This window comes from Lithobates pipiens, unplaced genomic scaffold, assembly GCF_037356315.1.
Source record: "Lithobates pipiens isolate NorthernLeopardFrog02 unplaced genomic scaffold, aLitPip1_a1.2 Scaffold_22, whole genome shotgun sequence".
NCBI lineage: Eukaryota > Metazoa > Chordata > Amphibia > Anura > Ranidae > Lithobates > Lithobates pipiens.
The window spans coordinates 241306724-241328259 of NW_027507784.1; the positions used below are offsets into that span (position 1 = coordinate 241306724).

General features: G+C 37.5%; 1 protein-coding gene across 3 annotated transcripts in view; it reads right to left on the reverse strand.

The window, feature by feature from the left end:
• Positions 1–404: 404 nt before the first annotated feature.
• LOC143924551 (myosin-11) overlaps positions 405–21536 on the reverse strand; it is a 141661-nt gene continuing 120529 nt past the window's right edge. For 2 of the 3 annotated variants that reach the window (XM_077448926.1, XM_077448925.1), the window contains 9 exons: positions 21011–21223; positions 20744–20905; positions 19957–20085; positions 19783–19871; positions 19350–19473; positions 19047–19255; positions 14186–14294; positions 11944–12116; positions 405–1432 (listed from right to left, as the gene is read on the reverse strand). In XM_077448926.1, the coding sequence (XP_077305052.1) occupies positions 1291–1432; positions 11944–12116; positions 14186–14294; positions 19047–19255; positions 19350–19473; positions 19783–19871; positions 19957–20085; positions 20744–20905; positions 21011–21223 (1350 nt within the window). In that variant the 3' untranslated portion in view covers positions 405–1290. Of the gene's footprint in view, positions 1433–6071; positions 6105–11943; positions 12117–14185; positions 14295–19046; positions 19256–19349; positions 19474–19782; positions 19872–19956; positions 20086–20743; positions 20906–21010; positions 21224–21536 lie in introns of all 3 variants that reach the window. The other variant, XM_077448927.1, reaches the window with a different exon arrangement.

Sequence of the window (21536 nt, forward strand, 5' to 3'; positions counted from 1 at the left end):
TATTCACAGGATGAATGAATCCAAACAATCAGTTTCATTTTGGCAGCCAGAAAAATGTTAAAATGTATACTTTCCATATTACCATATGCCTATTTTAAACTTTTCAATCTGTGTTGTGCAGTAAACACTAAAAGAAACCAATAGCATTAATTGTAATGACATGCAATGAGAGAATCCTTTCCATCACCATGTTTTACTATATCTTCATGGTGATAAAGCCCCCAATGTCTGTCATAATTACATTACAGTCTATAGCCTCCTTAATGCTTTAATGAAAATATATTTAAATTGTGCATGACAACTTACCTGATTACAGCACACATGGTATCCTGTAACATTTTTCTGTTAATTTTGAGATCTTGGCTTTCAAAAGGTACCACTGTCATTGAACATATCACACAAGATGCAATAAAACTGATTTTTTTTATTAGAGAAGCGAAATTCAGAAATCTTGCATTTAAATATCAATTAGTAATACAATGGACTGGTTTATGAATCTTTCATTCCTAAAGTCAAGGAATCTCTCAAACATTGTCTTTAGTCATACCCCTATAAATATGTGCAGCTAATACATAGGGCCTCTACAATTTATTCTCTTGTGCTTTATATTTTTTTCAGTGGTTGTGACTTCAGCACAATTAGGGTGCAGTAGCAAACAGTGGTATACATTTGGATTTAGTTTTAAACACAAATCTTTAATACTGGTGATCAGAAAGGCACTTAGTGTATGAAAGTTTTAAAAATTAAAATAAAAATCTTGAGCAAGTAAACATCAATATAATAGTTGGCCCATTTGAACATAAAATGACGTAGAATACAACAATCTATGTTATTCTTTGTGTCAGCCAGTGAAAAGTGCGGGATACTTTCTTATTAAAATTGTCCCACATGCTTTGCATATTGCCACCAGCCTGTTTTAAATTGTTTAGTATATGTTATGGTTTGAACACCGCAGAGAGAGAAACTAATAGCATCAATAGGTGCTATGAAGTTCAGCACTCCATTGCTTTTACTGGAAAATGGAGGACCAAACTTTTATCCTCTTTAATGTGACATGTGTACTTGTGGCTGCTTCTCACAAAGCACTGAGATAGCTGATGTGAAGAAGGCAGATGATCATCCACATGGGTACTGTGCTGCAGTAATTGGGCGCCATCTTGGTGCAAGTGCGCTAGACAGAATTCCTTTCACTGCCAGAGAGGCCTGAAACACTGTTACAGGCGACTCTGGGATTGAAGGGGATAGAGTTGCGATACAGTTCAGAGGCACATGAGGTGACAAAAAGTAAGACTATTCGCTTCCTTTGGTTCCATTGTAATCTGCATCTCGAATTTCTGCATCTTCTTCCGTTCCATCAGCTACGCTGTCTACTGCTCTTCTGTTCCCTGCGGATCTTCGAGGAGGGGCAAATGATGCTGGCTCATTACCCCGTCTGCCAGGAAAAGGAAAGACGGTCAAGCATTTACAATGGTATTTTCCCTGTCTCCGGCAATGATGAAATATTTAAAGGATTGCCATTCGTTTCATTTTTATTTATATTTTTTACATCAGAATTTCACTGACCAGCAAAAAAGTAAGTACCAGTATTAATTTCATGTTGTCTACATTCTATTTTTTGGTGCTGTGCTTTCTATGAAATCTTCTATAAAAAAGAATTTGCCTCGAAAGGCATTTCTAACTCCAACAGTGCAATTAATATGTTAAATTACTGCTTTAAGAGGGTGCAGGTCACATCACCAAAAGGGCACTATATTTTGACTATATGTAACCTTAGTTGGGCAGGCTTCCCTAGTGACACTTACATTTCTTTCAATTATTATCTACTGTAAATAGTAAAGGACAGGTAATTGCACATTATAGCCTTGCCAGTGCCACAGTTTAGCAAACACAGTTTGTATGTTCAGCATTGTTCATACTTCCCAGAATCTCATGTCTCCTATATTTTATTAGCAGTGTGATGTTCTTGTATGGCTGCTATTGATCAATCATTAATCAAATTAATGGGGTTTAATATAATAAACATTATTAGTAGAGTGGTATGATTGTTAATTAATGATCTAAATGTACATCAACATTTTCAGTGATCAGTAAAATGACCTTTAAGATGACATCTCCTTTAAGTATTTTGATCCACAAATGAGAATGAAAACAAATACCCCTCTTACACATTACATATTTTCCTGTAAGAAGACAGATGTGGATTAGTAAATGAACATAGGCTTTGACTGTGATATTTATGCTATAATGATTTAGTTCTGTATGTTAAGTTCCAAGGATAATTCTCTGCATGCAGTTTGTATTTAATTACAGCCATGTTACTAGTTGAACATGCAATGGTGTTTCCAATGCAGTTAAATAGTATACAGTAAGTTGGATATACCATTATAAATCAAGCATTTCATACTTTTTATTAATATTCATTTTAAAGTCAGCATCTTATGTGTCTAGGGATCTTTCAGCAGCATTTTTTTTTTTAGAGCACATATATTATTTTTGGCCTTGCACTTTACTGAATATTTGTCTTTGGTTAAAGCCATCCATGTAGAACCCTGGAGAAATCTACATGAAGCAAGATCACATTGTTTTAGAGCAGTTTGTGTTTAAACATCATTATTACATCTTAGGTGCATGCCACCATTTCCCAGCAGTAGAAATATTTGATAGATTTGATGCCTTTTGTTTATAGCTGAACTCCAGGAAAATATAAAAAAAAACAGCATTTATTCCAGTTATAGATGAATAAGAAAGATATTTAAATGTTGTTTTCACAGATATCATGGATTTTTCAATATTCATACTGCAAAGAATCAGCATTTGGAACCACCTTGTTCTCCATTGCTTTGCACAGTTCCGTCAGTCAACAATCTGAACATGCTTACAGGAGTGATTACCTCATTAATATGCTGCTTATCCTTCACTGTCTTGTCACAGGATGAAAGCAAGTTGGTGGCTAAGCTGTTTGCAGTAGATAGGTTTAAAGCAGCTTATTCAACCAGGGTGCCCAGGCTCCCAGGCTTCTTTAGGGGTGCCTTGGCAAAATGCCTAAAACTTGCCCAAAATTTGTATGCAAGACAGCAGATGGATAAGCCTGCTTTTTAGTTACACAAACCATTGGATTTCATTCTGCATCATTACAGCTTTCCAGCCGCCAGCATCTTAACGACCAATGATGTCATTGGTTGATAACTGGGGGTCATCCACCTACACAGCATCTTTGTTTGCCCCTCCCCTGCCCCTCTCTTTCAACACTGGGGTCACATTAGCTGGGTGAAGGAGAGAAACGGAGGGAGAAGAGAAACATTGGAATACTAGTCAGTACCAGTGTGCAAAGGTATATTTGCTTTGGAAGACAACTCTAATGCTGGGTGTCCTACATGTGTGGATGTTGCTGCATTTTGTTTAAGGTCATTATAGTTGTATTAGTGCACTTGTTACAAAAAGAAAAGGAATACATTAACTTCCAGATTTATGGACACGTTTTTGGCGTGTATCCCCTTCTTCAAGGTCCAAGCAGTACTGCTTGGGCCTTGAGGAAGGGGATGCACCCCAAAAACTCAAAAACCTGTTCTGAAAAATGTAGATGTTAGTGCGAATAAAAAAAGTATCGCAGACAGTATTCAATTGTTTTTGCTGCATTATGTAGAAATTAATTTAGATTTTTTACATTTTAGAATGGGGTGCCTCAAGATAGTAAATCATTTTTTTAGGATGCCTTGACTGAAAAAAAGGTTGAGAAAAACTGGCCTAGAGAAAGAATCTGACTATGTGATCTTGCAAGGGTGCTTTGATTACAACATTAGCTAAACACAGTTTTTTCTTTTCACAGTTATTTTTTAACATGTTTATGCATTTCAGTTGTGCATATAGATGTTTGCCTTGTGTTTTGCTTTAAATGTTAAACTACAGATATTTGTGATATTAATCTTATAGACTTGTGAAGTGCTGCTTATCCAAGAGTGATTTTCTTAGATTTCCTGTACCAGTAGAGTCTAGAACCACCAAAATCTTGAGAACAAGATTTTTCTACTTTAAGTAAGTGAGTTTCTGAGATGACCAGACTTTTTTTTTACGTGTTACAGAAATATATAAAACACAAAAACGGGTACTGTACATGGTTTTAAAGGCAACCTGCCAGGATAGAAATGGCACTACTGACTTAATTTTGAATTTGCATGCTCAAAGCCTGTCCTTCTTATCTTTCCTTCACTACTTACCTGAAAAAGCATGTGTATATCAGGGGTTGCAGGTCAGTGAAGCGTTTAATAGACAACTGGATTAAGGAGGACAGCTCTGAAACATGCAATATATGTCAGCAATGGATTCGGCCTGTGGGACTGAAGTAGAGAGGAGGTGGCAAAGGCTGACTTATTTGGGGATAACATTTACAGGTCTAATTGTTAGTTCCCCACACACACCAATAAATTATGAACTTTCTTTCTGCACACAGGCTCTAATTTTGATCTTGACATTGCCCACAAGCAGAAGGCTGCTCATACAAAAAGTCAAGACACTGGGCTCTATCCTTTGTAATTTCCAAGAATTTAACTGTGCACAAAACAACAGGTTGTACAGTTTTTTGCACAATTTTAATTGAATAGTGAATAGCATTAATAGTATACTTTATATAACTTGGATTTTTTATTTAAGACTTGGGTTGTACATGGAAGGCCTATCCAAAACAGGCTTCTCCTTTTTAGGTGGTATTCTCCTATGAGTAGCATGCCTGTATTGTACTCTAAGACCCCTTTCACACTGAGGCGCTTTTCAGGCACTTTCATGCTAAAAAAAAGCACTTGAAAAGCTCATGAAAGCTTATTTCCATTAAAATCAATGAATACATTCACACTGGGGCAGTGGGCTGGCAGGGCAGTGAAAAAAATGCCCCTTTCCATTGAAATGAATGGAAAGCTTTTCAAAAGCGCCTGAAAAGCTCTCAAATGTTTTACTGGCAGTTTAGAAGCACCTCAGTGTGAAAGGGGCCTAAGAATAATTTTTGTTGCTGTGTTACAGAGTATACTGCAGATATGTAACTAGCACAATGAATGCAAGCAATCTACTATATGCTTTCATAATAAATAAGATTAGTAATGTTACTATGCAGTGATTGAACTTATAGCAACAAACCATAATTACACTTTTAAAATCATTCTTGTTTACTCTTTGAAACCATCTGACAACAGTAATCTGGAACTGCAGTTGGTTGCTGTGAGTTTAGTGTACTTTGCCCATTACCTTTGCACTGCTTTATTCACCAATCTTTTATTGTTTTGTTCTAAAAACATTAAAAACTTTGCAACTTAACTCCATGTAAAAACTTTTCAGTTGTATATGTATCCATTTACAGTACATCTCATTTGCTTTAAAAGAAAATGCCAGTGATTCATTAAAATGAAAGGAGTAGAACCAAGTGAATGTTCATGTAACTTAGCGAACAAAGTGAAGCTAAGTGACAATTCATTTTGCAAAGAAAATGAAAAAATATGTATTTTTGCTTGCCCATGACTGTATGATTGGAGTTAGCAGAGCTTAGGCTTATTCACTAATGAATCCACATTTTTCCTATGTAGTCTGCTATAAAGTTTATTGAATTAGAAGTAGATAGAAATATATTTCATTTGATCCAGGCTAAGGTGCTCATTATCATGCATGACTTAGACGATTGAGGATGGCAGTAGAGAGATTAACGTGTTTCGTTAGTTTAGTGCAATACATTTTCAGAAGTATATTTGTGTAGATGGAGGATGTTAGTTTTCAGACTATACATCTTCCATTATGTATTAGATTTGTATCTATACATAAATGTCCAAGCCTTCAGATTTTGCTGGAAAAAGGGTGGCTGTTTAAAGACACATTGCATGCTTCATAACAGAAAACTTTTATACCATTTTGTTCCCAATATGAACTTATTTATTTAAGCTTTACTGGTCCTTGTTTCAACTAAAATAAAAATTCTGTTCCTATTGAGCTGGATAATCCAATTACAGGAACATACAATGTGAATTTAAAATAAAGATTAAGGTGGAAATGTATACACCTGTCTAAAGGAATTGCAAAATTGAAGGCATTGCTACCTGCTTAGTCATTGCGTAGTGTCCTGTGTCCCTCTGAAACAGAAAGTCTACAGCTGTTATACTAGCACATCATAACAAGTTAACATCAAATAAAATGGATTAGATAAAATAGCAGAAGGGAATGCTTATATACTTTAAGTAGGCTGAATTTTATATACCAACCGTAAAGAGAGCTTCTTCAAATGCAACTTTCACAAGTTGACTATAAACTGGATAATCCGTCCAGCCATTGAGTAATCAGCAGCAAATCTTTTCAAATATAGTACAGGTGACTAAAAGTAATGTTTCTCTGACCCTTCCACAAGTCTCAGAAGCAGTGCATATGTCACATAGAACCTCACACAGGCACGGGATAAGTAATGCGTGTCTTAGTAATGCAATTTAGATGCAGTGGATATAGAAAATAATCACCCCCTTTAAAATAATCATATTGTGTTGCTTTGCAGACTGAAATGAAGGCAGACACATTTTTTGTTTTATCCATCTGTATTTACTCCAGCGCAATTTATAACATCCAAGTGAAAGCTATAACACAAACATGACAGAATTTTTTTTAAAGAAATTCAAAAACAGAATCACTGAGTTGGAAAAAGGATCACCCCCTTGTGTACCAACTTTTGCTTTAATTACAACCTTTTTTTTCTAACAGAAAAGTTTGTGGGCTACAGTCTTCAAGTCATTCCACAAATTTTCAATGAAGTTTAAGTCCGGGCTCTGACTAGGCCATGCAAGGATATTCACATTGTTCTCCTTCAACCACTGTGTGGTCATTATTGCTGTGTGCTTTGGGTCATTGTCATGTTGGAAGGTAAAACTGCTTCAAATTTTCTGGCAGAGGGCAGCAGATTTTCCTCAAGACTTTTACAGTATTTTGCCCCATCCATTTTCCTTCTAACCTGACAAGTGCTCCACCCCTTGCTGCAGAGAAAGACCTCCATAACAGGATATTACCACCTCCATGCTTTACTTTATGAATGGTGTTATTTGAATGGTGAGCTGTATTGGATTTTCGTCAGACATATTGTTTGGTGTTGAGGCCAAATAATTCAATTTTAGTCCCATCTAACCATAACACCTTTTTCCATGTGGCCTCAGAATTTTCAAGGTGCATTTTGGCAAAGCTCAGTCATGACTGAATGTGGCCTTTATTGAGGTGTGCCTTTTTTTCTTGCAACCCTCTCATACAAGCCACATTTGTGGAGAATTTGTGATACTGTTGTCACATTCACACAATGACCACTCTTTGTCACAAATTCCTGCAACTGCTTCAGAGCATACTTGGTAGCCTCTCTGACCAGTTTCCTCCTAGCTCTTTCATCCAGTTTGGAGTGACATCCTGATTCAGGGAGGGTCTAATGGCTTTGTGTGCCATTGATAAGGTGATTAACTACACCTGATTGAGTTGATTTTAAGAGGGGGTGATCCTTTTTCCAACTCAGTGATTCTGTTTTTTACATTTTTTTTTTTTTTTTGCTGACATTTTGGTGTTATATCTTGGATGTTATAAGTTGCATAGAGTAAATACAGCTGTATAAAACAAAAACCGTGTTTGTCTTCATTTCAGGCCGCAAAGCCTGAAATGAAATAACAAACATAAAAAAATGTGATTATTTTATTTTATTTTATTTTTTCTTTTCTTTTTTCTTTGCCCACTGTACCTAGCTGGACAGTCAAAAATATGAACTTGTAGTGCAAACGTTGTCAAAAAGTATTACTTGCCTGTTCTAACTAGGTATATATGTAATGACTTTCCAGTCAGATTTATTGTCAGTTTATTTCAGTAATATGTCAATTAACCTAATTGACTGTATATCTACTGTACACTGGTTATATTTTAAATCTGAAATGACTAATATTTTGGGTTAAAATGTTTTAAATGATTTAGCTAGCTACAAGATAGTTGGTCCTGTGCATTGCTTTAAAAGTAGCAGAGCATTGCAGCATTGGCATTAAGAAAACTCTCCACTGACCTAAATACTTCATAAACAGCTGCTAACAGGAGGATTCTATCTCCAATCACTCAATATAAAGCAATATAAATATAAACCAATCTAATCAGGGTAATGTATACAACAGGAGCATACTATTTTGTTGGGATTTTTCTCAGCTAAAGTTGGGAAAAAGATCTGCACTTTCTCCCTTCCTACCTGTACTTCCTACCTGTACTACAATGGTTGGAATTCTGATTACAGTACCTTCTCACCCTATCAGTCAGAATACGTATGAAGCATATATGCACACCAGTCTTTTGGGATGCTCCACACTTCACTTCTAATCTTAAATCCTCTTCCTTTCAAATTATAGTACATTATTGTATGCAATCCTTATGTCAGCCAAGCCCCATACACACTATCAGATTTTATCCTGAATTTTTGTGTTCAGATTTACCAAAGCCAAATAATATGAGGTCAAACCTCAGGCATTTCAATTTGTATGCAATCAGGCAGGCCCTTGCACTACATGGTTTTGGTAAATCTGAAGACAAAAATCAGCAGAAAATCTGAATCTGAGTGTGTATGAGGCTTAATTCTATATTGAAAGAATTGCTTATTTTGTTCTGTGCTGTTTTGCAAATATCAAAAACCAGCATAAAGTCTGAACATAATACTACGTGTGAAAGCTGACTCTCTCAATTAAAATTATCACATGGATTTCTTTGAAATTAATCAAATTATATGACTTCAGGGTTTAAGCTATTTTTGTATCATACAGCTGTTTTGTTTAGTGACCATTCTACCAATAACAACTAGACACAATGATTTTTACTTTATCTCTCCAATCAATTTTTTTTATATTTTTAATGTAATACATATTTAAAAGTCCTTATTCTACTGTGCAGGCACTGTGGGAAAGGCAGTGAAATTGTTCTTTAAGCCAGCGCAGCTCATCCTCTCAGCAGTGACTGGGCAGCCTTTTAGCCCTATAATGTCAAATGCACTGGTGCTCAACAGGTGTCCCACTCACTGGTGCTTAATGTGCATCCCACATTGCGTTAGAGCCTTTTTTATAGTCTGGAGAACAGTGTGCTGCACACTAAATGCCAGCAGCTTTAGAGGGCTATAAACACCAGAAATGCTGATTGTCAATGACAGCACTAAGCCCAGGATCTGAATCAATCGGCTCCTAGACTTGAGTTTCTGTTACAGACCACTTGTTAAGAGCACACTATAGCAGCCTAAAAAACATATGAATAACAACTAAGCTATTGTATGGCCAGCTAAGCATTAGGGGACTTGAGATCCCTTGTATTTAGTAAGTCGACTGCCACTGTTCTAATGTGGACACAGAGCAGGTGCCAATGGAAGATGGAACAGTTTGAGCTGAGCTGCTGAGAGTGCAGACTTGAATTACTTCAGTTCTGCTTTGAAATTTGAGGATGATTCACTTCACAGTTCCTGCAGCTAGAGAGGTAATTGAGGGCCTATTTTGAAGTTAATTTACTGCTGGTTAAAAAATTCTAGTCTGGTGTTTTCTCTATCTGGACTGTTTTGTTTGTCTGTCTTTACCTCTGTCTCATCTTTTCAATTTTTTTGGCCATTTCGGGCTTTGCCCTCATTATCTAGAGTTAGTTGACCAATCTCCTAGTTATGATTCCATTTGTTCCTGTCTGTTTGTTGTGTATTCAATGTAAAAGTGGCCCACACACAAGACACTTAAATTTAAAAAAATTGAACACATCAATTATATTGACTTCATAAATTGAGTAAAGCAAAAACAGAACTCCACTGTTAAAAGTATCTATGTTTTTGACCCTGATAGATCCTTTGTCAAGTTTGGAATCTCCAAGTATCACTTTTGCATATTATTAATAAAGACAATAAAAGGGCTAATTTAAATTTCTAAATGCAAATCTGCTCTACAGGTTACATTAGCAGATGGATTGTGACCCTTAAGGCACTGATAATGGTATAACCAGTGCACAGGGCATCTGTTAAAAAAAAACTGTGAAGTGTGCTTATGAGTTCTGACCCCATGCCTACTTTCTTGGGTTTCAGCACTATGCTTAAGTTTCTCTTCCTTTTGTACCCTGGATTTCTGCCGTGTTCCTGTCATCAAGTCCCTTTACATTAGAAATTCCTAAATCCTCTGCAAACTATGACTTGTTGCTAATAGTATATTTATGAATAGATTGAAATGTATCATCTTTCAAAGTTTTATTTATCTATGCATAATTGTTAAATTGTACAATGTACAAATGTTAAATGTATCTGCTAGAAACTCTTGTCTGTATATATTTTTTCTAAATATATATATATATATATACTGTAAATATGGGGGTAGCCATATTTGCTATTTATATATGCAGGCTCTGCTTTTTCTATAGTGCTAAACAATGAATGTTTTGCACTGCTCCTTCTGACAATGCAAGTCTACAAGTTGTCCAGTTCATTAAAATCAATGCAGTCCCATTGTGATAAGCTGATAGCATATCTCAACCATACCTCCCAACTTTTTGTTATGAGAATGAGGGACACCTATTAGTAAAAGTATGTAGGCATAGGACACTTCCCCTGTCACACCCCCTTAAAGGAGAATCACACAGAAAAATGATTAGTTAAGCTCACAAGTGCTTTTTACCACTACTAATTCTTTATACTGGCTTTTGAAATTTACAAATGCAGCAATATAGAAATTGGATGAAAGTTTTAGCACTGGTAAACACGTTTTGGAAGATAAAAAAGTGCATTTATTATACAGCTCTGTAGATCAGACAAAATTAGGGACAAATGAGGAGGCAAGAGGGACAAAGGGACTTTGTTCCAATCAGGGACAGTCCCTCGAAATCAGGGACAGTTGGGAGCTATGTCCCAACTGTTATTAGGAAGAGAGACAGAATGATTGCAGTTGGACTGTTTGTTCCCTCCAGTAGCTAATCTACAATTTGTTTTATGTAATGCAATACCAAAATAAAATATCCATTAAATTACTTTAATTCAAACACTGTAATAAAAACTACAACTAATCTGTTGACTGAAAATGCACATAATTTTCTCTTAAAGTACCTCAGCAATTCAAAAAGGCTAAGTTCAGCCAAAAAGGCATTGTTGAGATAATGACAAGAGCCTGTAGAAAATGAATTGTGTGGAATCTGGACTAAAACTAAAAGGGATAGTAAAAGCTGTGATGTTAGTACCAAACCAAGATCTTGTTGGAGAGATCTTTATGAAGTCCTGCTTAATGGCATCCAAGTGCTAAAAGATCTATTTTGAAGAACACCAAAACTTCAATGTGGTATATTTACTTTAAAAAAGATCTTCTACTGAAAAATGTCCCCCACTGAATTAATCTCCACAGAATGCTGTATATAATGTAATCAGCCAAACTTTCACTAATATAGGGCTTGCTCACAGATACAGGGCCCTCTGAAGAGCGATGACATTTAATAGACGGAATGGAAGCATTGTGTCATTTCCTCACTGCTTAGTTTAACTCTGTAAAAATGCTGCACTACTGTGCTACAATTGCATGCATTGCACTTGGTTGTGGGGCTGACCCATTGACTTACATTGATCATGTTCACATTCCCACTGAATGGGAGAAAGGACAGCATTGTGGCCATGTTATGTGTACAACCCTGAGCAAATAAATGCCCAGGTTCAGGCAGGAGGTTGGGGGGGGGGGGGCAGTAGAACTGCAGCTAAACTGCCTGGTTTTATCAGCTGGTGGTGGCAAATATAAAAGAAGCCTTAATGAGAATACCAACTTTTCTGTCTGTCAAGCAAAACCATTGTAGATTTCCTTTGTTATGCCCTCAAGGTTTATAGGACCATGAAAGCTAAAATGACTGAGGCACCAGGGAAGCAATTTAAGAAATATCATGAAATATTGCTGTAATTTCTCAAAAAAATTTGCTTTGACAACTATATCTCACCTAAGTTTACTCTTGAGCCCACTAAGCTCTCTGGTCAACACATCATTACTTTCAGTAGCCTCATCAAGCTCTCTCTGTACTTTTCTCCGGGAGGCATTGAGACGCTGTGTTTCTTCCTCAGCCTCCTCGAGTTGCCGTTTTAGTTGCTTCTGTTTGACAAGTCCCTTTTCAGCCTTAAATAAATATAGAGAAACTATTATGGTTATTGGTGAAGTGGATTAAAAAGAACCAAGAAGCTGTCCACCAGAATTATAATACATTTAGCATAGAGCCCAACTCAAGCCAAAGCCTTTTTTTTTTGTTTTAGCATGGGGAAGGGTTTGAAATTCTGTTAAATTTGGTGCCCGTTTGAAGAGATTGTTCTGCCAGATTTCTCCTGTGTTCCTGTTCTATCCGACACTCACCACTTGTAAAGGAAGGTGAGGGGAAGCTGTTGTAGGGACACAAACCACAACAAAATGCTGACAGAGGTTCTAAACTTTCCTGCTCTACTAGAAAATTTTGAAAATGTGTTTTTATTGCTTCCTGTGCTTTTGTTGGGGGGATCTTCACTCACCTCCTGTTTTGTCTGATCAAATAGAAAAGAAATTAAGATGTATGTAAGGGCAAAGCATTTTTTTTAGTCATGGATATAGTGGAGAGGGATTACAACCCTTGTCAGCTTCTATTGCCATCTGTGTCCCGGTTAGGGAGATTCACTCTCTCTATTTATCCTGTTTACTGTTATCACCAAACGTTAAATAAAATAAAATCCAAAATTTTGGGTTGACATCAGAACAGGAATAGAGAGAAAAAAAAAAAGTTTTGATTTTAGTTACACTTGATGATATTTTCCATAATTTTGATTTTGTCACACTGAGAACAACTTGCAACTAATGACAAAATCAGCAATAAAAGGATAGCAGGGGGTCTAACCCTACCAAACTATATCCAAAAAAAAAAAGTTTTGCTGCAAATTGACTTTAAAACAGATATTTGAATTTCACCACTTTCTTACAGGTTCAAAAACAGAGTTTGTATTCATGAAAGAATACTGGGCTAATTTATGTAACTATAGCCAACTGAGCAGAACCATTGATCTATACCACAGATACCAAATAATATGCACAGCAATATATATTACAATATATATAACTGTTTAGGGTGTTTACACTCATCAATGCAAGATAGAACCATGGATTAAAGAACATTTCCACTTTCACAGTCACATTTGAGAAAACCCAACTTTGTTTGTTATATGTTGCCATTCACACAGTATACCTAAAAATAGCCCCCCATGTAAGATATAACAAATATATAGTAAGTATTATCTCAATATGGCTTAAAAAGTGGAAATACTAAAGATGCTAATGCTTAAGTACCATACTTATACCCACATTTAAAGTGGTTTTATAGTCTATTTTTTTTTACTTTTACCTACAGTCAAGCCTATAATAAGGCTTACCTCTAGGTAAAAAACAAATCTCCTAAACCTGTACGGTTTAGGAGATATTCCCCTTGTAATGAGCCACTGACTGCAGCGGCACATGCACACAGGGGATTCTCAGCTGAAAGCCCTGCATAAGTCGGACCTTGCCGGAAAGAAGTCTCCCGTGTGCATGCGCGGGAGTAACGACATCGCGGCTCCAGCCACTCACAGCCGCGATACCCGGAAGACACGCAGAGACAATATGTCATCTCCCTCGGCGTTGACTAGGTGAGATACCGATGCCTCGGTCTAAGGTAAGTAAGTATGTGGTGCATACTAGCTCATTATGCCTTTTGCCTTACAGGGGTATTTAAAAAAAAAAAGTATCAGCGGGTATACAACCGCTTTAAGATATAATATTAAATCCTCATAACATTAATCCCCTTAATCTTCAATACCAGGCCTTTTTCTTTTTCTTTTTCATTCTATTTTATGTTCTGTTAATTTTAATTATAAATAATTTATTATTATTTACAATATTATTATTTAATCGGTTACCAAAACTTATAACGCCTTCACCACCTTCCCCATATGTACTCTTGACATAGAATTAGATCCATTATGCCACTCCCAATTCATTATTTTAGTTTTATACTGCATCATTTGCCTCTTTAAATTCTTGTAAACTGGCATACATACTCAACCTGTATTTGATATTTGCTATATTGTCAATTGTCAACTGTGAAAAACTTTAATGTTCAATTGGCAAAAAAATAAAAAGTGGACATACACTTTATAATGAGTAAATGGTTACTTAACAGGAGAGGTATTTACCTGGTCCTTGTACTGCTCAACCTGTTTCCTCTCATCTTCAACTTGTAGAAGAGCCTCTTTAAGCTTTTTGTCTTTCTGTTTTAAAGATTTTGCCTGTGCCTGTTTGTCTCTGCAATTTTCAAAAACGTAATTTGGTTTAGTGTGGGAGATAAAAAATAAATAAATAATATGTAGCAACTGTTAAAGATGAACATTAAAATAAAGAAATTTTTGTACTTGCAATTATAGACTTATAAATGTATATTTCTTTAGTAGTTCATAGGATAAGACAGCAGACCACTGGGTATATATAACTGCAGGCAGAAGGCATAGCTGCTCCCTTTTGGGCCATACCCTCCTGCAAGGCCACCACACCTCAGAGTAGCCAACAATCAGAAAAGTAGCCTCTGATAACCTTAAGGAACCGTAATTATACGGGCCCTCGTGTATGAAGAGCTACTAATCTAAGGGAGAAGAAGCATCAGGAAGAATACGTATTGTTTTGGTAAACCCTGATTGTTCTCTCAGTGTCCAGGTAGTGAAGTACTACATTCTTTGAATAAATAGGAGATGGGCAAAAGGTGGAGAGGATCAAGTAATCATTAAAATTGAAGGAAGACACCATTTTACGATGAAAGTAGGAGGGAGGGAGGGGGGGGCATATAAAACGATCAATATGGGATTTTGCTCCTGCCTTCTTTTAAGTAGTTTTAACCTTCATTAAAAAGCATGGATTTTTAATTACTACACTATGAGTTCCTCCTTTGTCTCTGACTTTTACTGAACCCACTGTTGAACATCCTGGTTGTATAGTAACCCATCCTGGAGTCTTGGCTCCTGATATCCATCCATCCCATGGGGATACTTGGATAAAATGCAGCCACACCCCCATCTTGGGGTCAGAGTAGCTGGTAGGCGGCTTGAGAGTTGGGTATACACCTTTGGATGTCAAGATTTTGCTATCCAAACTGAAATATGGAATATTGTTGATACACAAGTATAAATTAACTTTTTGCAAAAGAGCACTTCTCTTCTTTTTTTCTGATGGCCTTTACTGGATTATTTATGAATGTTTTTTAACACATTCTTATTTACAGTTTTTGATATATATGAATTTTTTTATTTGATTGAATTTATGTATTTTATATTGTTAGCGCAAAACACACATTAATAATATTGTTGTTTATGGTTTCTGATCATGCGCAGTCTTTCGTATCTGAATTTCCTCTTACATAAGCCATACGAAAACAGTACAAATGAAACCAAAATCATCTGTTCATGGTACGAGAACATTTTTGGAGTTTGTTCCTTTTGAAAGTTGTGTACACACTATCAGAAAATCCAAAGATCGTTCCTCGTTCAGAATTTTTCTTTCGATTTTCTCATAGTTTGTACCCCATTTAAGATAGGACTTATGATGCACAAGTCATTGGCAACTCTGTAGAGTTCCTTTTGGCTGACTTGCTATCTCTGCAAGATGTAATAGTCAAAATATGCAACAGAAATGCCTCTGGCTTTGGAAGAGCTACTACTGGAACATCAAGTTTAGTTCCCCTATCATTAAGTACCGAAAAAGGGGCAAACATGGGTACATGAAAACAAATATCTCTTATACACAAAAGTAAGAAATTCTCCTAAATCCAGGGATGGTACAACAGATTAGATTGGTTCCATATGGAATTTTCAGAGACAATTATATTGAGTGCCTTAAGATCCAGGATGGATAAAACAGTACGATCTCAGCTGAGATGTATACTGGGGAAAAAATAATGGATATGAAGCAACCTGTTATTTGGGAGAGATAGAAACTCTATATTCTACTCAGTTGAGACAACCTACCTTGTCTCAACATAAGATGCCGCAAAGCCAAACATCGGAAGTCTTCAACCCACCTTGTCGTTTAGTGAGGAAAAATCTTTATGCTAACTTGAATTTGTCAGTCACTTTATTTGCCATTTCACATGAAAGCTTTTGTCTGGGGTGAGATGTTTGCTTTAAGGGAGAGTGAAAGGATTTGGATATCTCCAAATCTGAGGACGACATTAGCTTCTGTGACTGGGGAAGATGAGTGCTGTTTTTTGCTGTGACATACTTAATATTAAAGCATAGCTTCAAAGAGGTGGAAACTTAAGCAAAAGAATCCTGCTTAATGCAGTAGCTTCAGAGCTAATGGGACAAATTAGGAGATTCAAATATTTTGAGGCATCACATAAGAACTCACTGGCTTGCATTAGGACTCTTAAGTGGTGGGGTGACCCTTCATTAGGTTTTAATGCAAGCCCACTTGTCAGGGGCTCTGAGCAAGCAGAGCCTCTGTAATATATATTTTTTTAAAAGGTGAGGGTTTCCAACTTTTTGTCCACTAGGTCCATGAAACATGGAGTCTGTGTCAGGGCGGACCACTCTGTTGCTAAGGCAGGGCTCTTGCGCATAGCTTGAATACAAGTTTTTAGTTGTCTCCTGGAGACTCTGGGGAGAGCTCCTAGTCTGACTCAGCTCCTAATCTGACTCAAATGGCATAGATGAATCAGCAGTAGTAGTGGAAGTAGTGAGAGCTCCTACAGGCACTTATACTAGATGTGTGTGTGAAGACTTGTCTAGTAAATGAAACAGTTGAGCTAGAAACTCCTGGACTCAGACACATTCTCCATTGTTGCATCTGAGAGCTCCGTGAGGGTTCTGAAAAGGACATCAATACAGGTGGCTTAGAGGAGGTCTGATAAACATCACATAAAGGGTAAAGCTGAAGTGACCCCTAGGAAACAGACTAGTGCTTAAAGGTTCCTACCAGCATGGTTGAAGTACAAAAGATGTCAGGTGAAGATATGCAGACATTACCCCTGCCATGGTGCTGGTGAGTAAGGTACAGATAGGTGCAAGGTAAGGACTGCATGTAGAAGGCTCTTAACACTTACAGGGAAACAGCAGCATACCCCTTGGAAACAAGTTAAAAAAGTTTTTATGGACACTTTTTTTTCCGTGTGGCAAGAAAGTCTATGTAGGCAAGGCATAACAGCTCTAAAAGGCAATAAGTAAAAGTATGGCACACTAAGCATGCCATGACGAAAAGTGTGCATGGTTTACAATACACTAAATATTGGGCGTGGCTTAAACGGGTGTGATTAAATAGCGTCTGAGATGACTTACAGTGCAGAATGTGGTAATGTTAAATGTACAGTGCAGAACAAGTGAGGCTGGAGATGACTGTGTGTGTGTGCTGGATGACGATTACAGTATAGAGGTGAGTATTTGTATTTGTGTGTGCAGGATGGAGATGACAGTATGGAGGTGACTTGTGTGTGTGTATACAGGATGGAGGTGAAAGGATGGAGGTGTATGCAGGATGGAGATGACTGAGCCTTCCCCATGAGATAGAGACCTCAAATGGCTGCTGCTCGCTCCCCCCCCCCCAAAAAAAAAAACACAGAGAGAGCCCAGCCATCATGATCTTCCCCTAGAGATGAAGATGCAGAAAGACCCCATACAGCAGCACTAAACATAGCTCTGTCGGGTCCACTCCTGCCTCACAGGTGGTGTCTCAAATGCTCAAGGTGGGCTTGCATAATCATTTTCATCCCTCCTAGGCTAATCATGCCCTCTCTCCGAGTCCCACCCAGCCACGTAGAAGAAAGCTCCACCTGACCTCCTCGCATTGGTGAGTGAGAGTCCTGGGCACAGAAGCTGCCTGAGCAATTCAGTTGCTGCTGGGAGAGGAGGTAGGGCCAGGAGAGTGATCAGATCTGTGTCCCCAGCAGTGTGTTCCGCATCATATAATTTGTAACCAGCCCCATAGCTGTCCATAACAAATAATGATTTTTGAGACTCTGCCCAAGACAAGAAAATATTGTGACAGCTGCTAAGAATTTGTGAATGTCTCAAGAAATTTGCAACTATGAGGTAATTGGATGCATATGCTGCAGTAAATCTCCAGGGTTTGGGGGCCAGTAAGGACACTGAGCATGCTAGTTGGCCATGGCTGTCTCCAAGACTTGGGGGACTGGTTTAACACTGCCATCAGCATAACTGAAAATCTTTTGTCTTCAATTCTGAACCAACAGTAAACCATGGAGTGACATCTTAACTCCTTAGGACACAAAGCTAAACTGGGATGCTGGGTGTGCATTATATTATGGCCCACAGGCAGGAGCTACACTTTCTGCTTACTTAGTGTCCACCCCAAGAAGAAGGGGCATGTACTAAGTAGTCTTGTGTGTTCCCCATTAAAAGCTAACAGTAGAACAGATTTAGCTTTAATAAGGTTTATTTACCTGTACACAGCATGACTTTCAAATGGCCACACTTAAAGCCTTGTTCCAGAATTTTTTTTCCGTTTAGTATTTGATACAGTGGGGAAAAGTATAGGCTGGAGATTAACTTTAAGTATATGTGTAATATTTAACATCTTCCTTATTTCAGTGATTTTAATTTTTAGTTTACATTAAAATTAGAAGCATAGACAAAAAGAGAAAGATATGAAGTAAGGAAAAAGTGTTCAAGTGCAGTAACCCTTTGCAACCAATGAAAATTCATCTTTTTCCATTATGTACAAGCTGAAATCCAATGATTTATTGAAGATGTCTGAAAAAGTGTAAGCAATCATTTCAAAATCTTGGAGGCTTTATTTATACAGTATATTTCAAAGGACAATGGGGCACTAATCCAAAGGAATAAGCATGGAAAATCAATTTAAAAAAATGAATGCTGTCAGACATGTGAAAATTGATGTCCTATTAGTTACAATGGTTTACTGTATCTCATTGCCCTTTGTTTGCATTGCATGTTAGACTTTCCTCTAGAAATTGTATTTATCACTGTTACACAAAGCATCATTTATTAGATATGGATTAATAATTTCTAAATTACTATTTGGTGTATTGCCTACCTGGATTCCTGTTCTAATTGTTCTTCGAGCTGAGCAATCTTGGCTTCCAAAGCAGTAATGCTAGACTTGAATTTTGACTTGACAGAGCCTTCCATTTCCTGTAGTTTGCTCTTCAGTTCTTTGTTTTGTCTTTCAAGCTGCTGTCGTGCGGTCTCATTCTTCTGTGATGTGCTGCGTTCAGCTGCCAGTTCATTTGTGAGTTGTTCCGCCTTGAAACAGTGATGAACACACCTTACAGCACTGTCTCTTGTAACCATTCACATAATGTACAGATAAGATGTAAATCATTATTATTATACCCACCTGCTGCACTGCTTTCCTCATTCTGTCACCCATTGCCTCCATGTTAGCCTGTTCCTCTTCCAACTCCTCCTCCATCTGAGCAATTCTGGCTTCCAGTCTGCGCTTGTCATCCTGGAGGGATGATCTGCATAGATTAAATGAATATGATTATAATTGGCTATACAGTGCTGGTACAAAAATTTCACACTGAGTGAATATGAATTGTACAGCTAAAAGCTGAAATTAAGAACATCCAAAGAATTGTAAACATAACGGCTTTATACTCAGAATCACCAGAAGTGAGAGGCCAGCTTTCAAATGGAATTACAGTATTAATAACCTGTTAGTGGTTCTGAGCCTTTTCCAATCTGGAATTGTGATTTAGCCTTAGGAGTCCTTTGAAAGTCTTATCTATAGGTAATCAAAACACCTCAACTTTTTGCATCCTACTTACTTCCCAGATGCACTTCCTGCAAGTTCTTCTGCCAGTTCCTCTTTCTCCAGCTCTGCTTGTTTTCTTGCTCTTTCTGCAGCAGCCAAATCCTAGCAGGAAAAAATGTCATTAATAGGATTCTAGGGCTAGGTACGGTGCAGTCAGCCGTGAGCAACCAAGTTATATACATTTTACCTCTTGTAATTGGATGAGATCAGCTTCAAAACTCTTGGCCTTCTTCTCATTTTCTCTTGCAGTAGCAAATATTTCCTCCCTGGCTGCACGGGCATCATCAAGCTCTCTTTGGAAGTCCTTCATCTGAGCCTGAAATTATATTTTGTTTAAAACGTATATTACATTTTTGAGGTTGTTAAAATTTTTGTTCCTCAAAATGCCATCTGACATCTTTATGTGAAAATAAAATAAATACAGCGTGATCATTTGTATTAAAGGGCTGTTCCGGACGTTTTTTTTTTATTAAAGTCAGCAGCTGCAAACACTGTAGCTGCTGACTTTTAAGAAGGACACTTACCTGTCCAGCAAGCCTGCAATGTCGGCAGCCCCAAAGCCGATCCGTCCATCGGATCGGCTGCCAACGCCGCCATCCAAACTAAGGAAAACAGGCAGTGGAGCCTTGCGGCTTCACTGCCCGTTTTCTACTGTGCATGCGCAAGCTGCGTGGCGCTTTGTGAATGGCCCCGTTGTTTCCTGGCATACACACATGTCCCAGAAGACAACAGGGCCGCTCACTGAGGAGGAAGAATTGAAGAAACAGCGCCGCGGAATAGGAAAAGGCAGATTAGGAAGACTGCCTAGCAACAAGGGTTTCTGGTGAGTAAAAACATTTTTTTTTCACTTTTTTTAAAAATATTTTTTTAAGAATGTTAATGTACTTTTTTTTTACGGTGGCCCTCCACTTTAAGTTGGATATAAAAAATGATATCATGAATCATAATTTTGTTTTTTATGATTTATTTTTTACCTGCAATTTCCTTAGTTGTTTGATAGCTTCATCCCGACCTTTATTGGCAAAGTCCACTTGTCCTTCTAGATCCTTAAGGTCAACTTCTAACTTTTTCTTGGCTGCAGCTGCCAAAGTTCTTTGTTTCCTCTCATCTTCCAGTTCTGTTTCCAACTCATGTACCTTGAAAACAAAAAAGTGTTAATTTCCCAGAGAAAGTGGCCTTTTCTATGTTTCCTGACTTTTGCTTTTCCACCTTATTTATACTGTTAACAAAATGTCAATTACCTGTTTAACCAGCTGTCTCCTTTTCTCCTCATTCTGCTCATCTTTGCCTTGTAAGTCTCTGTCAAACTGTGCTTTCAGAGCTTGCATGTTAACTTCCAATCTAAGTTTGGCATCTTCTGCTGCCTGAAGCTCATCTTCCAGCTCTTCCAACTGTGTCTTCATCTCTTCAACTTGTTGCTCAAGACCTCGTTTGGACTTCTCTAAATCATGAACCTTTGTATACAAAATATTCAGCTAGACATGGCTAAAAATTAAGTTAAAACTTAAAAATATATGACTAGAGATTCCATCTGTTGCTTGGCTATTTAAAGTGGTTGTAACCCTAAAGAAAAAAAATGCTCCTGTCCCTTTAATAGTATAGTAGCATAGTATATAGCATAGTGTTTCTGTAGTGTCCCATTCTATGTTGTACAATACCTGGTTGATCATGTCTGTTTCTGTAAACTGACCACATTTATCATGGCTACTGATCCAGTTTAACTGCCTCCATCATACTGTTCTCTCCTCAGCGTCTCTGTATCGCCCC